The following is an 18,129-nucleotide window of genomic DNA, read 5'->3' as shown; positions in this document are numbered from 1 at the left end:
TGCGTGTGCAGCCACCACCCCACCCCCAGCCCGCGGGGTCCTGCCAGGGTGGCTGCACGAGATGCCAAGGACTGGTGAGCCAGGCGGAGTGGTGTCGACACTGGGGGACGCAGCACAAGGCTGGGAGCAGTGGGGGGCATGGGCACAGGACAGTTTCAGAGGTTCCGCAGAAGGACCTGGGTGCTAAGGAGAAAAGCCAAGCAGGGGAGAGTGGTGGAACTGTCTTAAAGCAGGTTAGAGGGGAGGCCTTGCTGAGGTGGTGACAGGTGAGCAGAGGCGGAAGGAGGTTGAGAGCGGCCAGCTGGCCCAGGGAGCAACCAAAGCAGAGGCTCTCTGGTGGGAGCATCCAAGAAACCAGCAAGGGGTGGTGGGCCAGGCCTGAATAGTTGAAGCCAGACTGGGGAGGCCCTGAAGGCAGAGGAAGGGTTTTGGCCTTGGGCTCTGAGTGAAACAGGGAGCCGGGGAAGGGCTTTGAGGAGGGGAGATGCTCTGCCTAATGTTTTAGCTGGCTTATTCTGGTTGCTGTGGGGAGAACAGGCAGCAGGGGGCAAAGGCACATGCCAGGAGACCCACTGGGGGCCCGCACAGGAGCGCAGATGAGAAGTCACAGGGGCCTGGAGTAAGGTAGGAGCAGCAGAGGGCAGGAAAGTATTGAAGGCAAATTTTTGAAGCCAAAGTGCATAGCATTTTGAAATAGAAGGGATGTGGGATGGTCAAGGATGACTCTGGGTTTTTGGCCTGAGCACCTGGATGGAGGCAGTTGCCATCAGGTGAGGTGCGGAAGGCCACAGAAGCAAGCTGGGGAGTGAGGGACCTGGGGAGAGGTGTTAATGATTCATTCATTTAGGAAAACCTATGGTGCTCTTTGCCAGCAGGATTCCTGGGGAATAGAGGGCCTTCAGGCCAAGCCAGGTAGCAACACAGGCAGCACCAGCAGGCACCTGTACCCACAGAAAAGGGTCCCCTGATGATCCCCCTGGTTTACAAAGCTTACAGGGCCTGATTATGAGGCTCCAGTCTATAAGCAACATTGCCTTTTCTTCCCCTACCATGTGCTAATGCTACCTCCAGTCCCTGGCCAGGCACACGGGTCCTTCCCACTACAGGACACTAGTTACCCACTATAGTTTGGCCCAGTTGCCAGTGAGACCCTCATTCCAGCCCAGGCGGCCTCTGCAGTTCCTGTTCTCGTGTGGGAGACAGAGATCTCCTCAGGTAGACCCACCATGTAGCCATCCCCTCAGAAGCCCAGCAACCTCCCAGAACGGGACCTGGAGGCAAGTCTGGGCTGCTTCCAGAGAACCATGGACCTCAGCCCTCCATTCACTCTTGGGGCTCCCCTGCTGGTAGTTTCTTAAGTGCCCCCATCCTTCCCTACCCACAGACACCTGGCATCATTGCATCTGTGGGCTGAGTCTTTCCCAAGAGAAAGGAAGAACCCCAGACTTCAGGCGGAGAAGCAAGACGCCCACTGTAAATGAGAAGAAGGGAAAAATAATAGGACACAAACCTTGAAAAAGAATATGCTGTATTCTAGGGACCATCTTAAGTGCTTCATGGACTCCCCAGGAATTCATTTAACCCTCATCCCTCTAATGCACGTGCTAGGCTACCCTTATTTTATAGGTAAGCAATGGAGGCACAGAGAGGTTAAGTCACTTGACCAAAGTCACACAGCCTGTAAGTGGCTGAGGTGGGATTCAGATCCAGCCATTTGACTTCAGATCCTTGCTTAGATCCTTACTGCTTTATTTGGGGAAACTAAGTCCAAATGAACAGTTGAGTAAATGATCCCAGAACTCAGGTCATTCACTCATTCATTCCCTGAGTACCAACTCTGCCAGGCCCTGGGGCTGCAGAATGGCAGAAGACCCGACTTGTCTCTTGCTGTCCTGATTCTGCGGTGGGAGTGGGGGTGGTGAAAATGCCTGAAGGCCAGAGCCCTAAACTCTTGCTCTCCAACATCACTAATTAGAACAGAGACCTTGACCTTCAGCAGGACACAGCCCCCAGTTTGTCCTGAAGGCCCTAATGCAGAGTGAGGCCTCTCCCACTGCTTCTGTTTGTGATGCTCTTTGATGATATTTTCTTCTAAAATGAGCCAGTCCGCTCAACAGGAGGCTCTGCGGGGCTTCTCAGGGATTGGCACAATGTCTGCTGCCCAGGAGATGGCAGATCTGGGTGGCAGGTGTTTCAGGTAGTGGGTGGAGAAGAAGGTAGTTCCTCCTCCCCCTAGAGCACAAGACAGACCCTTGTGCCCCCCTTCTCCCATCCGCCCTCTGATTGCCATTCTCTCAATTCTCTCCCCTGCCAAGGCTCTACTTGATGTTGTATTAACTCCGTTTGCAAATAACCAGAGCGCAGAGGGCTGAGCCCTGTAGGGCTGCAGGCGCACCTCCCCACCATGGAGGTTGCCAGGCAACCGTCACTCCCACAGGGCAGCATCACTTGGAAACTGTGAAGCCGTGTCATGCACCGGTCTTTCACTTGTCCTGCAGAGTTCTGGAAGGTGGAGCTGGAGCTGAACCCAGGGCAGATGTGAGAGTGTCGGGGGAGGAGGAGGGGTTAGAGGGAGGGAGTGGGGAGAAGGCCAACACTGGGCAGGGCATCCCAGCAGCTGGAACGGGGAGGTGTTGGGGGAGAGGCTGGGTAGTTTGTGGCCTCAGGCCCTGAGTCTAGGTGGCTGAAGCTGCTGTGTATTCAGCCCCTGACTTCAGGCTCCTGCCTGCCCCCAGGCCATCCTCAACAGGGCCTCCAGGGAAGTCAACACTCCCCACCCTGGCAGGGAAAGGGACCACCATTAGCCTGGGCACAGGAAACTCTCCACAGTTCCCTTCAGTCCCCTGAGTCTGCAGATTTGGAAACAGAGTGTTATCCTAGCCACAGTCCCTGAGACTGTGTTCATCGACAGTAGACCACCTTACAATACCTAATATTTGTACAGGGCTTTCTGATTTGCTTGTGTGGCTCCCTAGAAATGCTTTTCAAGATCAAAATCAAAGATCAAAAACAAAAAATCAAAGAAAACGATTAACCCACACACTGTTTTCTCCGACCGCTTACTACCACCCTCCTCTAGGCGGTTGGAGAATCTAAAATTTGCATCTTACCTTGTCCCTGATGAGAAGCAGCTCAGTGATCCCCCACCATCCTCAGGGTAATGAGAAACCCTTCACAGTGCAGTGGCGTTCTCCCTCTGCCCCCACCGCTGGTCCTGTTGACACTCAGGTCCCATGTTGCCCACTGAGTGGCCACAGCTCATTCCTCCTGCCCCGGACCCCCCACCCTGGGACACCTTGTCTGACAAACTTGTATTTCTCTTTATTAAAGATTTTTATTTATTGATTTGAGAGAGACCGCACAAATTGGGGAGAGAAAGAAGCTGTCTCCCTGCTGAGCAGGGAGCCCAATGTGGGGCTCGATTCCAGGACCCCAGGATTCCGGGATCATGAGCTGAGCTGAAGGCAGATGCTTTACGACTGAGCCATCCAGGGGCCCCCTATATTTCCCTTGTCAACCCTGCTTCTGTTAAGCACCTCCTGCCTGTCTCGCCCACTCCCCATACCCACCTCTCTATAATCTGCTGTATTTTGTCCACACTTCCATGATGTTTATTATGTACCTCTTCATAATCCCTCATTGATAGGTCTGTCTTCTGCCCCCATTCCGTTCCGTGACTGCGCCTTCCACCCCTAAAGTCCATGGCTCCTAAGAGATTCCCAGTGGACGTTCATGGAGCAGCTGTTAAATTAGCCACCGTGAACCCAATATCCGGTATGAGCTTAGGGCAAGAACTAGTCTAACTTCCTAGCTGCTGTTAAAAACAACGGCACTGGGCGCCTGGGTGGCTCAGCCAGTTAAGCGTCTGCCTTCGGCTCAGGTCGTGATGCCAGGGTCCTGGGATCGAGCCCCACATCGAGTTCCCTGCTCGGTGGGAAGCCTGCTTTCCATCTCCCACTTCCCCTGCTTATGTTCCTGCCGTCTGTCTCTCTCTCTTTCTGTCAAACAAATAAAATCTTAAAAAAAAAAAAGCACCAGCCATTTATTGTGCTAATCACCTACTGTGTGCCAGTCATATGGGACTCACTGCACAAATATTGTCCTTTCTTCCTCTGTGATAACAGCCAGAAGAGGCCGTGGTGCAATTAGCCGGGGAAGGGACTGCCCAGGGTCTCGTGACTGCCCCCTCGTGGCAGCGTTGGCATGGCACCCAGTCTTGGGACTGAAGGCGTTCATTGTTCATTACCAAAGGCCACCCTTTACACATCCTGTGTCCACTTTCTCTGGGCTAGCCTGGGGGTCAGCGCCACGCTCTCACCACCTTTGGGACAAGGAGAGGGGCTCATGCCACTGACCAGCTCAAGCTGGGCCTCCTGCTCCTGGGTTCTTCAGGCCAGAGCCCACAACCCACAGGGAAAGGAAATCCTACATGTGAACAGAGCTATTCCGTCTCCTATTGGCAACCACTATCCTTGTCATTCTCAAGGTGGCCAGCTGGACTAGCTGTGAACACAGGAGAATTACCAGGGGAATGTAGAGCTGCTGAATAGACATTCCAGGTAGCTGTGGGTGACCCTGGACACCAGAGAGCCCTGAGCCCAGCACAGTGGTCCAGCCAGGTGGCAAGAACCTCACAAGCTATTGAAGGCAGCCAGGGTGCAGATCCTCACACAGGTCCCTTGCCACCCATTGCTCGCCTGCCCACCTCACCCCACTGCTTCCCGGAGGCATTGCAGAGTGGAAATTATTAGAGGAAAAAAAGAAACCCAAGACATTTTGCAAGCGAGTGTGGTATGTGAGTGTAATCATCCAGACTCTGACTTGTGACATTAACTGCCTGATCTTACCGAAACGCAGAGAGGAATGACTAATGAAATCTATCGGAAGAACAAACAATTTGCAGTGAGATGACTTACTTAGTGGCAGTTGTCAACACCATGAAGGGGTGAGTAAGACTTGGAGTTGCGTTACGTAGGAGACCTCTCTGCCCTGTGCAGGGCAGTGTCGGTCACAGCCCTCCCGCGAATGCCAAGGCGTGCTTGGTGCACAAGCCCAGTTACAGGATAGGGACCTTGGATATCACCTCTTCCAGGCCAGGGTTGCCCACAGTCACATACGACTTGCGGTCAGGATGAGAACCTGAGTCCCCGGATTCCTTGGTCCTTTTGTGGCTTACGGACACGGACACGAGTCAGCCTCCCCCAAAACAGAACTGAAGACATCGTGTTTCTCAATTGCAGGAAAAGTACCCAGTGGCTGGCATTTTTTCAGTTTCTTTAAGCTTTGTGTCATCAGCTTTTCAACAATTTCGCTCAGCCCACCGGACTCATTTTTAATATTATATCTGGTAACTGGGCCTGGCTTATTTTTTTTTCCCCTGCTGAAAGAGTTTCTCACAAACTTGTATGAGTCATTCTGTTTTGCACAGCAGAGACCTGCCTGCTAAGGCAGAGTCACATTTCCGAATAGAAAATACTGTTCCTTGATCTGCTGCTAGAGTGAAAGTACCAGCATTTCATGGGGTTTCTCAGAGAACACCTTGATTTCCAGGAACTCTGCTACCTGGTCTGAAAAGACCTTAATAAAAGCTTCCTTCAGTGTGTGTGCCGTATGAGGAAGTGCCGGCTGGGCTGGGAGTGGGGAGGTGGGCAGTAGAAACCTCTGGGCCCGCAGGGGCTCCCTGATTTGTGTCTACCCCTAGCTCAGTGGGGACTCCCAGCACTCTGGGAGGCCAGGCATCCTGGCTCCCTGCAGCCCAGGGCTCAGCACACAGCAGGTGCCCCGTAAGTACTCACGACTTGGTGATGGTGATAGATGTCACTCTCTGTTGCCTGGCAATGGTTGAGCCAAAGCTCTGTTCCTCAGCGGAAATGGGGAACTGAGTGGGAAGTCGGGAGCTGGTGGCTTTGAGTCAGGAAACGCGGAGGGGTTTAGTGTCTCTGTGTGTCTTTGTGTGTCCTGAGTGGAAGCCGGTGGTCTGCATGGCTGATTGTACTGGGTGACTGACCCCAGGAAGATTTGAGAAAGCCAAGACCTGGACTGCCTGGGTCCCCACCCCGGCTCTGCCATCTAGAGTGTCACCTTGGGAAAATTACTTGATCCTCGTGCTTCGTTTCCCTCATCTGTAAAGTGGGGATAACAGTGCCCCCGACCTCATGGGGTTGAGGATTAGGTGAGCTGATGCCTGAAAAGCACTTAGAGCAGGACCGGGCCCATGTGGGATGTGGCGAGAATGTTAGTCATTCCGGTGTTTCCCTAGCCCTACAATACCCTCTGGCCCTCACCCCAGGGCACAAACCTCTGCTGCTGTGCTCATGGTATTTCCTCCACCCTCCTCAGGTGTTGGCCAACAAGAGTCATCTGTGGATCGAGGAGGAGGTCTGGCGGATGGAGATCTACCTATCCCTGGGAGTATTGGCCCTTGGTACACTGTCCCAGCTGGCTGTCACGTCACTGCCCTCTATTGCAAACTCGCTCAACTGGAGGGAGTTCAGCTTCGTTCAGGTAAAGCAATTCTGCCTGTGCTGGTGAGCGTCAGCCCGTTTGGCTTTGACCCTGACCCTCTGTGAACCCTCTTGGCTTTCATGTTCTGTGCGACAGGACTTCTCCGTCAGACACCGAGGCCTTCCCAAGCCTTGAGGGCTCCCCCACGTCTCCTAATACAGGGGCTACAGTACAAGCTCATCCTCGGGACATCTGGGGAAGCCAGATGTAGACATGTGAAAGAATTAGACAACAGAACAGTGAACCCTGAACTAAAACATTCTCCGTTCCTACAGTTCTTGATCTTTCCAAACAGAATTCCATGATGCATCGTCATTGTGTATCTCACTGGTCTAGCCTAGGAGTCAGTGAGCCAGTGAGTGAGCTCGCTGACCACTCAGCCCCCTCCTTTCAACCAGCTCTGTTGTCCCCTTTAGGCCCCAGAGGAGGTGAGCATTAAGATCAGCCATTTACAGGGGATAAAACTGCAGGTCCCAAAGGACACCATTCCTGTGACACACCCAGAGAAAAGGAGACCTGTAGTCTAATACACTTGAGAAAAGATTTGCTTCCCTAAGAGATTCACAGTGTGCTTTTGGGACATCAAAGATTCTAGTAACGTCTACAACAAACCGACCTTGTTAACCAGACTTCTTTGACCGTGAACACTCTCCTTCCCCCCACTTTTGCAGGTTTGGCTTTTTGCTTTGTTTCTGGTTTTCAGACAACAGCAAATGCATTCCACCAGACACGGTTTAGGAAATGCTGCTAAAGGGTTTGGGGCCTTTCTGCAGGTGTTCTTTTGGGTAGTGTTTATTGGGTGGTGACTGCATGCCAGGCCCCGTGGTAGGCCTCCAGTGTGATAGGGAACAAGACAGGCACAGCCACGTTTCAGTTACAAGGATGACTGGGACAGGGACCATTTTCATATTGCTTTGGCATTCCCCCACTGTTCTCTATACGGAGTACTCGGTCAGCCCCCCAAATGTTGGTGGATTAACTCATCCCTCTGTGGAGGGGTGCTGACTAATGCTACATTCTGTCATTGATACTGGATTGGGGCAGAGAACAGCACTCATATCCACCCCCAGTATCAACACAAATCTGTCACGTCTCTTCTCTGTATGTTGAGGACACAGTACAGGATTCACAGAGGGACACTGACCATGCAGTGCTCTTATGCAATCCAAATGAATTGTTCCCGATGGGTGACGCTTACATTCCCTAGAACAAAACACAGTTGTGGTTGTTTGGGCTTTTTTTGGGTTTTGGGTTTTTTTTTTGAAGTATGTCTGTTTCTTGAACGTCACTGGCTTTGCTCATCTCCGAAGGTCTCTGGAGGAATGCTCCAGGCTGACACATGCCAGCAGCAACAGGGGAAAAACAGAATTTTATTTATCTGCCGTTAATCCCCTTGGGTCGCACACCCAAATCTCGGATTTTCCTGTTCCTGCTTGGAGTATCCTGGAGTGCATGGTTTATCCGCAATTAAAACAGACTGTAGGTCGCTCCCCTCACCGAAAAGTTGCTCCACTAAGCAGCCGTAGATTACAAGCCAGGCTCTGGCTGCCAGAGAAAGCCCAAGGATTTGATTTTGTTAGCAAAAGCCGGCTGGAACCTCTCGGGCCGGGCTCAACTTTACATATTGAAGAGCTGAAACGTAAATATGTTAGTCCCTCGGCCACTGCAAGGGGAGGCAGGTTGCAAGGCCGGGAGATGGGTAAAGAGGCAGGGTTTTACTTGGGAAAGTCAGACGCCCACATTCTGTCCATGAAAACAAATGCTCTGTCTCCCGAGGGCGCTAATATGGGGAGGAGGAACTGTCAGCACCCAGGGCCTGGAGTCCAGCTCTGCCTCCCCCTGTCCCAGCTCTGGAATCATGGGCAGGTGACAAATGCTCCCTGAACCTCACGTCACCTGTAAGGTAGAGTTCATGCCTGCAGAGCTGTGGTGAGAGATGACCTGTGGAAGAAAGTAGAAAGCATCTTGCTATCATTCTTAGGGTATGTGGCCACATTTCCGTTATCCCGGACTAAGCTACCAATGTCTAAGTTCACAATAGGCCAAGAGACTCCCGCCCTGAGCATCAGAATGGTCCAGGGCCAGGTTTGCAAACTGTGGTCGATACTCACTGGGGGGTTGTGAAATGAATTCAGTGGGTCACAGCCAGCTTTTTAAAAAATGAAATAGGACAGAATGTTACAAAAATGTCAGCGGGCTTTGCATGTCCTAAGGAGAGATTTTTTTTTTTCAATTATTGATTTAGTAGTTATATTTACATATGTGGTATACCTGGTTGTGTCCGGGACAGTAATGAAAAAATGTGATTCTTAACTACAAGCCGCCATCTCCACGTCTGAAATCACAAGGCTCTTTTGGAGAATTACAGTTACCCAGAGCCACCCCTGACTTAAGGACTCAGATGCTTGAGAAGTCTGTTGTTGTAAGCTCCTTGGGTGACAGGTGTACGTGTGTGCTAACCGCTGGGGTGGCAGGCCGAGGTTGCGGAGCCACTGGATTCTGGGTTTCAGTCCCAAGCCAGCTTCCTGGACCCTGTCACCTCCCGCTGCCACACCCGACCACCTCGGGTCACCAAGGTTGAGCCGCTGGCCATGGAGACCCATGCTTCTCGATGCACTTGGCCTGACTCCTGAGTCTCTGATGATTTAGGGAGCTGAAAGCCACCAAAACAGCGTGTTGACGCTGTGGTGATGACTTGTGTTTCTGTTCATCCTTTTGTTCCTGAGGCTGTTTCCCCAGGTATAAATTTGGGAGTTTGTGGTTATGGCTGTATGGCTTTGGTTTGGTCTCGGCTGTGCTGACTGCTCGAAGTAAGCCAGTTAAGCCTTGTCAGGTTGCTGAATTGCCAAGTTGGGGCAGCTCAGAGACATCAGGGTTCTGCTCTAGCAACTCAGTTCTGCCCCAGAGTGAGAGGGACTTACCTTGACCTTGCCCATGCCAGCCACCTGCCTAAAATAATGACAGAGACCATCTCTGACCCCAGCTTCATGAATGACTGTCCGCAGCCCCTCTGCGCCTCCATAATTGACCAGGAGCAAGAGACACTGGCAACTTGGCTGTTTCTTATTTGCTAACAAGATTATATACAATGTAAATGGCCTCAGCTTGGTGAGTGCAGGGGTTGTCCAGGCTGGGGGCAGGGCAGTGTGGGATTTTCATATTGTTTCCAAGGAATGCGTTTTAGGAAAATGAACTCACAGAACCATCCAGGCGTCCCACTGGAATTGCAAAGTCCAAAGGCCCTTTGTTACTGTCTGATCTTTGGCTTTAGCCCTCTCTGTAGACCGTTAGCCCGAGGCTGGGGCTTCCTGCCGTCTGTCACCGTGGAATTTGGGATGGCAAAAGGATGGCGATGTGGGAATGGGAGCCGCTGTCTCGGTGCCCTCCCAGAGCACATCCACATTGTCTGGCACAATCCATCCCTCCAAATCAGGGGCTAGGGACGGTGGCCCACGTGGGTCAAACCCTGGAGCTCAGTGCATGTCACTAAGGGAAATATGGAGGCCTCCCCGGGGGCCACCAGGGCTCGCTCCCTCAGCCTGGGTGGGTTCTTGTTGCTTCAGCATCTGGGGAAGCCCTAAGTGCAGAGTGTGGCCCATCAAGGGCTCAGTGGATCTTTGTGGAATGATATATAGGATCAGGTCCATCAGGTCCATCGTAATCTGTAGCCTGGGCGGGGGGGGCACACACATGGGCTTCTCATCCCTGACGCTGGAAAGGCTCCTGTGAGGAGAGTCTCTTAATCAGTTGTTCTTAGTCCTTACTGCGTGAGCATTGTCGCTGAATTCCTAAGCTAATGATGCGGGGGCCCCACCCCAAGCCAATCTCAAGTGCATTTGCCGGCCAGGCTTGGGCATTCCTGCTTTTCCCAGGCTCCCCGTGATTTTACCATGAAGCCAGATTTGAAAACCACAGTCTCAGACTCAGGAGTAAAAGGCTTCCCAGTCATCCGATTAAAGCCCAGTAAATCCATGTGAGTAAGGGGAGCAAGGCTTTGGGGCCGGGCAGCTAGGCGGGCAGCTAGTTGAGCATCAGGGTGGTTGTCCAGCTTGTTCAAGTTTTATTCCTGACAGTCAGGGCTGGGGACCTTTCCTCCCCTCTCAGTTTCTTTTTATTACAGTAAAATAACATAACACAAAATATACTCTCTTAACGATGAAGTGTACATAGTTAAGCAATACTAAGTCCGTCCCCACCATCCATCTCCAGAGCTCGTCTCATCCTGCAACACTGATGCTTTGTCCCCATGAATCACTAACCCCCACGGTCCGCTCCCCCAGCCCTGGGCGACAACCATTCCACTTCGTCTCTCTGAGTTCACCACCTCACATAAGTGCAATCCTACAATATTTGTCTTTTTCGTGCCCGGCTGATTTCGCATAGCATCAGGTTCTCAAGTTCGTTCATGTCCCACCAGGTATCAGAACTGCCTTCCTCTTTGTATTCCACTGTTTAGAAATAGCCCCTTTCCCTTGTCCATTCTTCTGCTGGTGGGCACTGGAGCTGCCTCCATGTTTTGGCTACTGGGAATATGGGGTGTCCACATGTCTTTTCAGGATGCTGCTTCCCATTCCTTGGGGGTACATGAGAAGTCGGAGTGTCAAAGTGAGTAGTAATTGTATTTTCAATTTATTGAGGAGCCCGTCTTCCCCTGCCCCCGCCTTGCACAGCAGCCGCACCAATCCACAGTGCGTAAGGCTTCTAATTTCTCCACATCCTCTCAGCACGTGTTTTCTGGGTTTTTTGACCATAGCCATCCTCACGGGTGTGAGGCAACATCTCACTGAGGGTTGGACCTGCATTACCCTGAGGATGAGTGATGTTGAGCATCTCTCTGCGTGCTTCTTAGCCATCCATAGAACTTCCCTTGGAGAAATTTCTATTCAAGTACTTAACCTGTTTTCAAGCTGGGGTGTTTGGTTTTCTGTTGTTGAGTTTGGGAGTTCTCTACATAGTCTGCATATTAATTCCAAATCTTTCCTCAGTGTTGGAGACCTTCTTTTTTTTTTTTTTTTTAAAGATTTTATTTATTTATTTTATATAGAGAGATCACAAGTAGACGGAGAGGTAGGCAGAGAGAGAGAGAGAGAGGGAAGCAGGCTCCCTGCCGAGCAAAGAGTCCGATGCGGGACTCGATCCCAGGACCCTGAGATCATGACCTGAGCTGAAGGCAGTGGCTTAGCCCACTGAGCCACCCAGGCGCCCTGTTGGAGACCTTCTTAACCCCAGTCTTCAATATCGATAGATCAGAACTTAGACAAAGTTGGTGTGGGTCAGAAGTTGAGAGGAGATTTGGAATTCCTTTTAGAGTCCTCTGGAAGTGACAAGGGTCTGGTTGTGACTCCCAGTCAGGAAGCCTTTGTTCTGGGGGCTGACCATTTTCATATGACCTGACTGGGTAGTAGCACAGATCCAACTATGGCTCTTCCCAACAGGAAATTGTTAAAGACGGGATAAAAACATCTTCGAAGTTATTTAAAGCCAAGAAAGAAAACACAGAGATGACTAGGGAGGCCAGAAACTGGGGATCTCTTGGCACCTAGTATTTTTTAGCGGTTAAAAATGCTGTACTTGGGAACCTGTCTATGAATGTAGAGTGTAGAGCCATTAGAAAATGTTTGTTTTTTCATAAAAGTATTGCAGGTACTTCTTCCAAACAGTGTTCTTCCACGGACCAAGGTTGACCACCCTGGTGTTTGTACTGGAGTGGGAATAAGCAAGGCATTCTCCATGCAAGGGAGGAGTGAGAATGAGGCCAGGTAACAGAATCAGACCCACTTAGAACCATGCCTGGCGGGGAGTGCAAGTAAGACCATGTCTCTCAGCCGAGCCCTGGATCGGTGCTGACAAGCAGGGCTGGAAGGAAATCCAGGAGGCCCAGTTGTAGCTTCCCTGTGGAAGGCTGCAAGCCAGCCTATGAAGAGTACCCCGAGTACCGTCATACTGCCACATTTCAGTTGAACCCTTCTGGCGTCTCCTTGGAGAAAATGCATACGTGTTCATGGTTTGATGAGTCACTGCTATTTTCATTCCTTATGTAATAAACACAGGGCTCTCCTGCCTCAGATCTCTCCATGGCTCCTCAGTGCGCCCAAGTGCCTCTCCTCTGTGCCTCTGTGCCCTGCCTCTTGGGTGCCCCATGCTCTCCATCATCCCTGGCCCATCTGTACAGCACTTCCCCCACATCTCCAGCTTTAGCTCTGGGGACCACTGACTTGTCACTGAGGCTCAGTTAGTGTCTTGCCCAGGGATCACAGTGTCATTGGAGTAGACTCTGGAATGCCTCGCTTGTGGTCCATAAGAAACTGCTAGAGATTCCCAGGCTAGAGCTACAGATCAGGAATTCCCAGCTCCCATGGGAATTCAGGACTGTGTAGCCCTTGTGGCGATGAAGAGAGGCCTTGGCTGGAGTGGGTGGGTACAGAAGCCCGCCTGAGGCTCAAGGGCTGGCACGCTCTCCTTCCCAGCAAGATGGCGTAAACCGCTTCCATTTGGGTTTGCGATGGTCTCGGTCTCCACACAGTATCCACTCCATTCCAGGCAAGAGAGGAACCTGGTGGGGTTTCCATCTGAGGTGTTGATGAGTCAAGGTGTGGGTGGGTGGGAGACCAGCCCCCACCAAGAGCATTTACGTGATGCTCTAAAGCCAGGCTTCCCAGATGGTGTCAGGTCACCCGGCCCGCAGACTTCAAGCCGCCCTCACTCGTAGTGCCAAATCCACACACGGAGTATGCTTGTTACTTTCTGTTCATGTTTCAATCAACTTGAAACCAATCCACTATTTTATCTGGCTTCATCTTAGGCCAAATATGATTGGTGAAATTCTGGCTTTGGTCTGTTGGCAGACACCTGTGACTCTAGTGTACATGAAACTATACACAAAACTTGTAAAAAAATTTTTAAACGTCGTTGAACTTCATTCCATCTCAAGTCTTCCCCTGGCAGCCACCAGAGGTACAAATAACACAGTTTGGGGAAAAGCAGCATCACTTTTATCAGATCCTCATGAGTCCCTCGATCCTCACACACCTGCAGGATAGAGACATTATTTTCATTTTTCTGCTGGGGAAACTTCAGCTCTCAGAGTTTAGGTAGTGGTAAGGTCCTGCACAGAGGGTGTGAGGAGCTGGGATCTGAACCCACAGTCTCAACTACTGAAGCAGCCCTCCTTCCTCTCCCTTGGCCAGGCAGGTAGACAAGCGCTTGGAGGAATCACTGCATGTCACCAGCCTGTCCCTAACCCCAGCTTTCCTTTCTCCCGCAGTCCACTCTGGGCTTTGTGGCCCTGGTGCTGAGCACCTTGCACACACTCACCTATGGCTGGACCCGCGCCTTCGAAGACAGCCATTACAAGTTCTACCTGCCTCCCACGTTCACGCTCACGCTGCTGGTGCCCTGCGTCGTGATCCTGGCCAAAGGCCTCTTCCTGCTCCCCTGCTTCCGCCGCAAGCTCTCCAGAATCCGGAGGGGCTGGGAGAAGGATGGTGGCGTCAAGTTTGCTCTGCCAGTGGACCACACCTTGGCCCAGAAGACGAGCCACGTGTGAGGTGCCTGCCTCCGGCCCCAGAAACCAGACGCAGGCCGGACAGTACCCCTGGGCCTGTCGGGGCTGCTTTTCTGGATCGTGCGGTATGGTGAAATTGGGCGCAGAGCGGTGGTTGGAGGTCTGAATTCCTGGGACCCTGATGTACGCGGTGTAATATTCAGAAGGGCACACACGCGGGTGTGACATAGGTGTTCGTATAGATTTCATATATATAACGGGATTTGCATTTATACTCACTTAGTTAAAAAGTTGAGTCTCTGGAGATTTCAACTTGTAGATTTAAAAAGCCAGTGCCAGATGTTAGAACAGCCACTCACCCTGTTGGGATCTCTGCAGAGACGGACGCACCCTCTTTGCAGTGAAAAAGGGCAGTGAGAGGCTTGTACCTTGGTGGATTCGATCCGTTTGTGTCCCCACTCCCTTTTTGCTGCTTTCCCCGAGGCTTTTGCAGAGCTGGGGCTCTAAGGGGGCAGATAAGAGCTCAACCTGGAGTTGGATTCTGTGCACAGGGCTAAAGAGTCAAGACCCAGCAGGCAGAGCAGGGGCTGACCGCCTCCCTCATTCACCTTGGGCAGCAGCTGGAGGTCAGATGGGAGCCAGGGCCCCTGGGGGGGTGAGCCTGCTGTCTGGACCCTGGAGCCAACGTGTCGAGGGCTCCTTTGCCAGGTAGGAGGGGGCGGGGGACGGGGCCCAAGCTGACCTCCCTTGTCCTTCCCCAGCTGGGGAGAGTTTTTTCCTCTGGAAGTCCTAAGTCCCCAGCAGTGGCAGCACATTGCTCTCTTGTGGGAGTGTGAAGTCACCTCCGTTTGGGAGCCACTAATGAACCATCTTGAGAACAAGTGTAATTTCTTTCCCTCCTTTAAGTTGCTGATGACCGTTCCTTAAACCACTGTGCCTTCTCACCTTTCAGATCATTAGTTTGGATATCTCTTAGGAAGGCTCAGAGCAGGCCCTCTGGAAGTCAGCTGGAGGGGGAGGGGAAAACAAGGCAGACAGCGCTGGGCATCCCAGCTAAGGCTTTCCTGGGGCCCACCCAGGGCATGAAGGACTGATGACTGATTGTCTCCACTGGATTGGGCCTGTGGAAAAAACACTGGGGACCTCGTCAGATGTCTTCCACTGGCAGGGAAAGAAACTGCCAGAAGACCAGGCTGGCTCCAAGCTCACCACTGCTCCAGGGAAACAGGGAGAATGTGGGCGACGGGACCCCCCCTACCCCCCCATCCAAGAATCACCAACCCCAGGTGGGTCAAAATCATCGGGAGGGTCTTTTCTACCAAAGCTACAGACTTGAAGTGCTTCTGCCCCAAAGCACAAGAGGCTGCACCACAGACAGGGTCATGGGACATGTGGCCTCAAATCCCATGTCATCTCTTGCTCATTCCTACTGAAACCGCTTTTATGTCCCCTGTGGTGAAATAGCTGTTCCTGGCCAAGCCCTCCTCCCCCCACCCCCGCCTCTAGAACCAGGATGATCTTGTCACCTCCACAAAAAAAGCAGCTTTGAACATAGAGGGGATGAAGTCCCAATGGAAGATACAAGTGAGGCAAATGCTGAATTCTGCTCTGAATGGGGAGTGTTGGTCATGCTCATGTCTCAGGTCTTCTAGGCCAAAGGGGATCTCAGGAACAGAGAGTCGAGCCAGCAAAGGCTGACAAGACCATGCTGCAAGAAGAGAAGGCCCCTGCCCTCCCCCAGGGAGGCTTCATTAGCTCTTCATGTCTGTAGAGCACGGAAGCGTCCTGTAGTGAAAAGGGGGGCGGGGCAAGTGCAAGGATATCTCATTAGGCCAGTGACTGTTGGAGGGAAGGCAGTGCAGGCAAAGCTGTCTGCTTCCTGCAGATGTTTTCCATCTGCAGGAAGGCTGAGTGGCAGAAGCTTGTCTTCCAAATAGGCCCTGATCCTCGGAGAGGCTCGCTGAAAAGGAGGCGGGCGAAGTACAGGTTCCAACATTTGCTTCACAAACTGAGGGCCCATCCATTTCCCGCTGGTGGGAAGCAGGGAGAACAGGGGCACCCGGGATCCACCAGGGATCTCAACCCCAGTCTGTACTGGCTGCCTGCCTTCTCTAACCCTCCCTGGGCCCCGGGGAATTTCCTTATACCAAAGATGCTGACCTTCAGCAAAATCCAGTAGGCTTCCTCCTCTTCCCCCTGCCCACCTTCTGCCACAGGTGCTCCCAGGGGAAGGAACTGGTTCCAAGATGGGTGGCAGGAGGGAACAGGTGTAGTAGAGGACCTGGCCACCCACCAGCTGGACAATCAACTCATGAAAGGCAGGGTGCGCTATGCACTTGGGCTTGATCTGGTGTCTCCTGCTCTTCCTTACCTCACCAGGCAGCTGGCAACAGCATCCCCCTGAGAGCGAGTCACTCCCTTTCACCCTGGTAAACTCTATGTGCCTCTGGGTACAAAAGTGCCTGAACCAATGTGCTCTGGAAATCCTAAATGCCGTGGTCTGAGGTGGATGTTTAAAATCAATGTCATTGAAACAGTCTGTGTATTTTGTGTTGACCTTGTAGAGCTTGTCTAAGCAGCAGCAAAAAATAAACACCTAACCTTCTGTGAATTTCAGGCTTTTATTTCTGTCCTCCTCATCACTTGCTCACTCATTCATTCACTGGCTCCATGAGCCTTCCGATTGGTCCTTATTCTGAGTCAGGCAATAGGCAAGGCGAGGCCAGAATGATTTGGGCTAGAGCTCACCTCTGGGGAAGGACAGGTATGCATACCTACAGCAACAGGCAAGGAAGGCCAGATGAGATCCAGGTGACAATGTGGCGAGGGTGGGGGGGCATCCACTGTGTGTATGAAAGAACACTCAAGCCAAAGCTGGGGGAGTCTGGGGAAGGCTTCCTGGAGGAAGCAGCGTCCACGCTGCGGTCTGTTGGAAGGCTGCGGCTTTGAATGTAGGTTAGAGCAATGGTGTTTTTCAAACTAGAATGTGCACCAGGAGTCTCAGTAAGGACCATGTTCAAACACAGGTCTGAGTCACTGATCTGGAGTGAGGCTAAGCCTATGCATTTCTAATAAACTCCCAGGTGACATGGATAGTGTTGATCCTCTGACACTCTTAAGTAACAAGGGCTTATATGGCTTCCTTTGTCCCTGCTGGGCTGCATGGCTGCCCTGTTAACCCTCCCCAGGATGTCAGCTCCCTAGAAAGACAGGCTGTACACACTGCTGATGTGGTCACAGCCCCCCATCTCTGAAAGGCAGGATGCCGACCTATCAGGTAGCCAAGCTTTTCCACTAAAGCAGAGCTGTCTTACTGGATAGGGGTGAAAGGGAAAAAGAAACCCATGTGCCCAAAGCAGTCTAGTAGCTAAAATCCATTTCTTGGGAACAATAACCAAAAGATGGCCTTGAGCCCATGAAAAGAGCCTTCCAAAGAAAAGAACCATGGTCAGAAAACAACTTCACTACAAATCATTTTCAACAGCAAAAAGCATCTCATGCTTGGAGTTTTGTTTTTCAACTCCGTGTCCTCCCACACATGATCCTGAGAGAGTTAAGCTTCAAAAGAAGTGATGAGGGGCGCCTGGGTGGTTCAGTCCTTGAGCATCTGCCTTTAGCTGAGGTCATGATCCCAGGGTCCTGGGATCAAGCCCTGCATCAGGCTCCCTGCTCAGCGGGGAGCCTGCTTCGCCCTCTCCCACTCCCCTGCTTGTGTTCCCTCTCTTTCTGTGTCTTTCTCAGAGAAATAAAATCTTAAGGGGAAAAAAAAAGTGATGAAAGAATGTCCATTATGTCCATTATTAAGGTGGTTCACACCAGAACTAAGTAAGGAACAACCAAAATAACTCATAAAAGTTTCAGAGAAGATTCGTCATGCAGCTATTTGACAAGCTGCATCTTTTTCAAAAGCAATGACATGGGCCCTTGGAAGTGCAGACGCTAGCTTCTACTGGGTCACTGCCCTGCTTTCTTTATAAAGAGGAAAGTAGTGCAGAAACTCTCAATCCCACCAGGCCTGCACCAACTTTTGCTAATAGATCATTTGAAAACCCTTTTTACTCACCTAAAGTGAAATTTAGAAATGGAACGCCCCTATGCATATACTTTCTTAATCAAGAAGG

At 51.6% G+C, this 18,129-nt stretch overlaps 1 protein-coding gene across 2 annotated transcripts in view; it reads left to right on the top strand.

The window, feature by feature from the left end:
* Window positions 1-16,619, top strand: part of STEAP3 (STEAP3 metalloreductase) — a 48,534-nt gene extending 31,915 nt beyond the window's left edge. For both annotated transcript variants that reach the window (XM_004759752.3, XM_004759753.3), the window contains exons 4-5: window positions 6,340-6,504; window positions 13,769-16,619. In XM_004759752.3, coding sequence (XP_004759809.1) covers window positions 6,340-6,504; window positions 13,769-14,050 — 447 coding nt within the window. In that variant the 3' untranslated portion in view covers window positions 14,051-16,619. The remainder of the gene's footprint in view (window positions 1-6,339; window positions 6,505-13,768) is intronic.
* Window positions 16,620-18,129: the final 1,510 nt, after the last annotated feature.

Source organism: Mustela putorius, unplaced genomic scaffold (assembly GCF_011764305.1).
Source record: "Mustela putorius furo isolate JIRA1106 unplaced genomic scaffold, ASM1176430v1.1 tig00003867_pilon_pilon_pilon, whole genome shotgun sequence".
NCBI classification, from domain to species: domain Eukaryota; kingdom Metazoa; phylum Chordata; class Mammalia; order Carnivora; family Mustelidae; genus Mustela; species Mustela putorius.
Note: the sequence above shows the minus strand (reverse complement) of the source record. Positions and strands in the feature narration are given on the sequence as shown.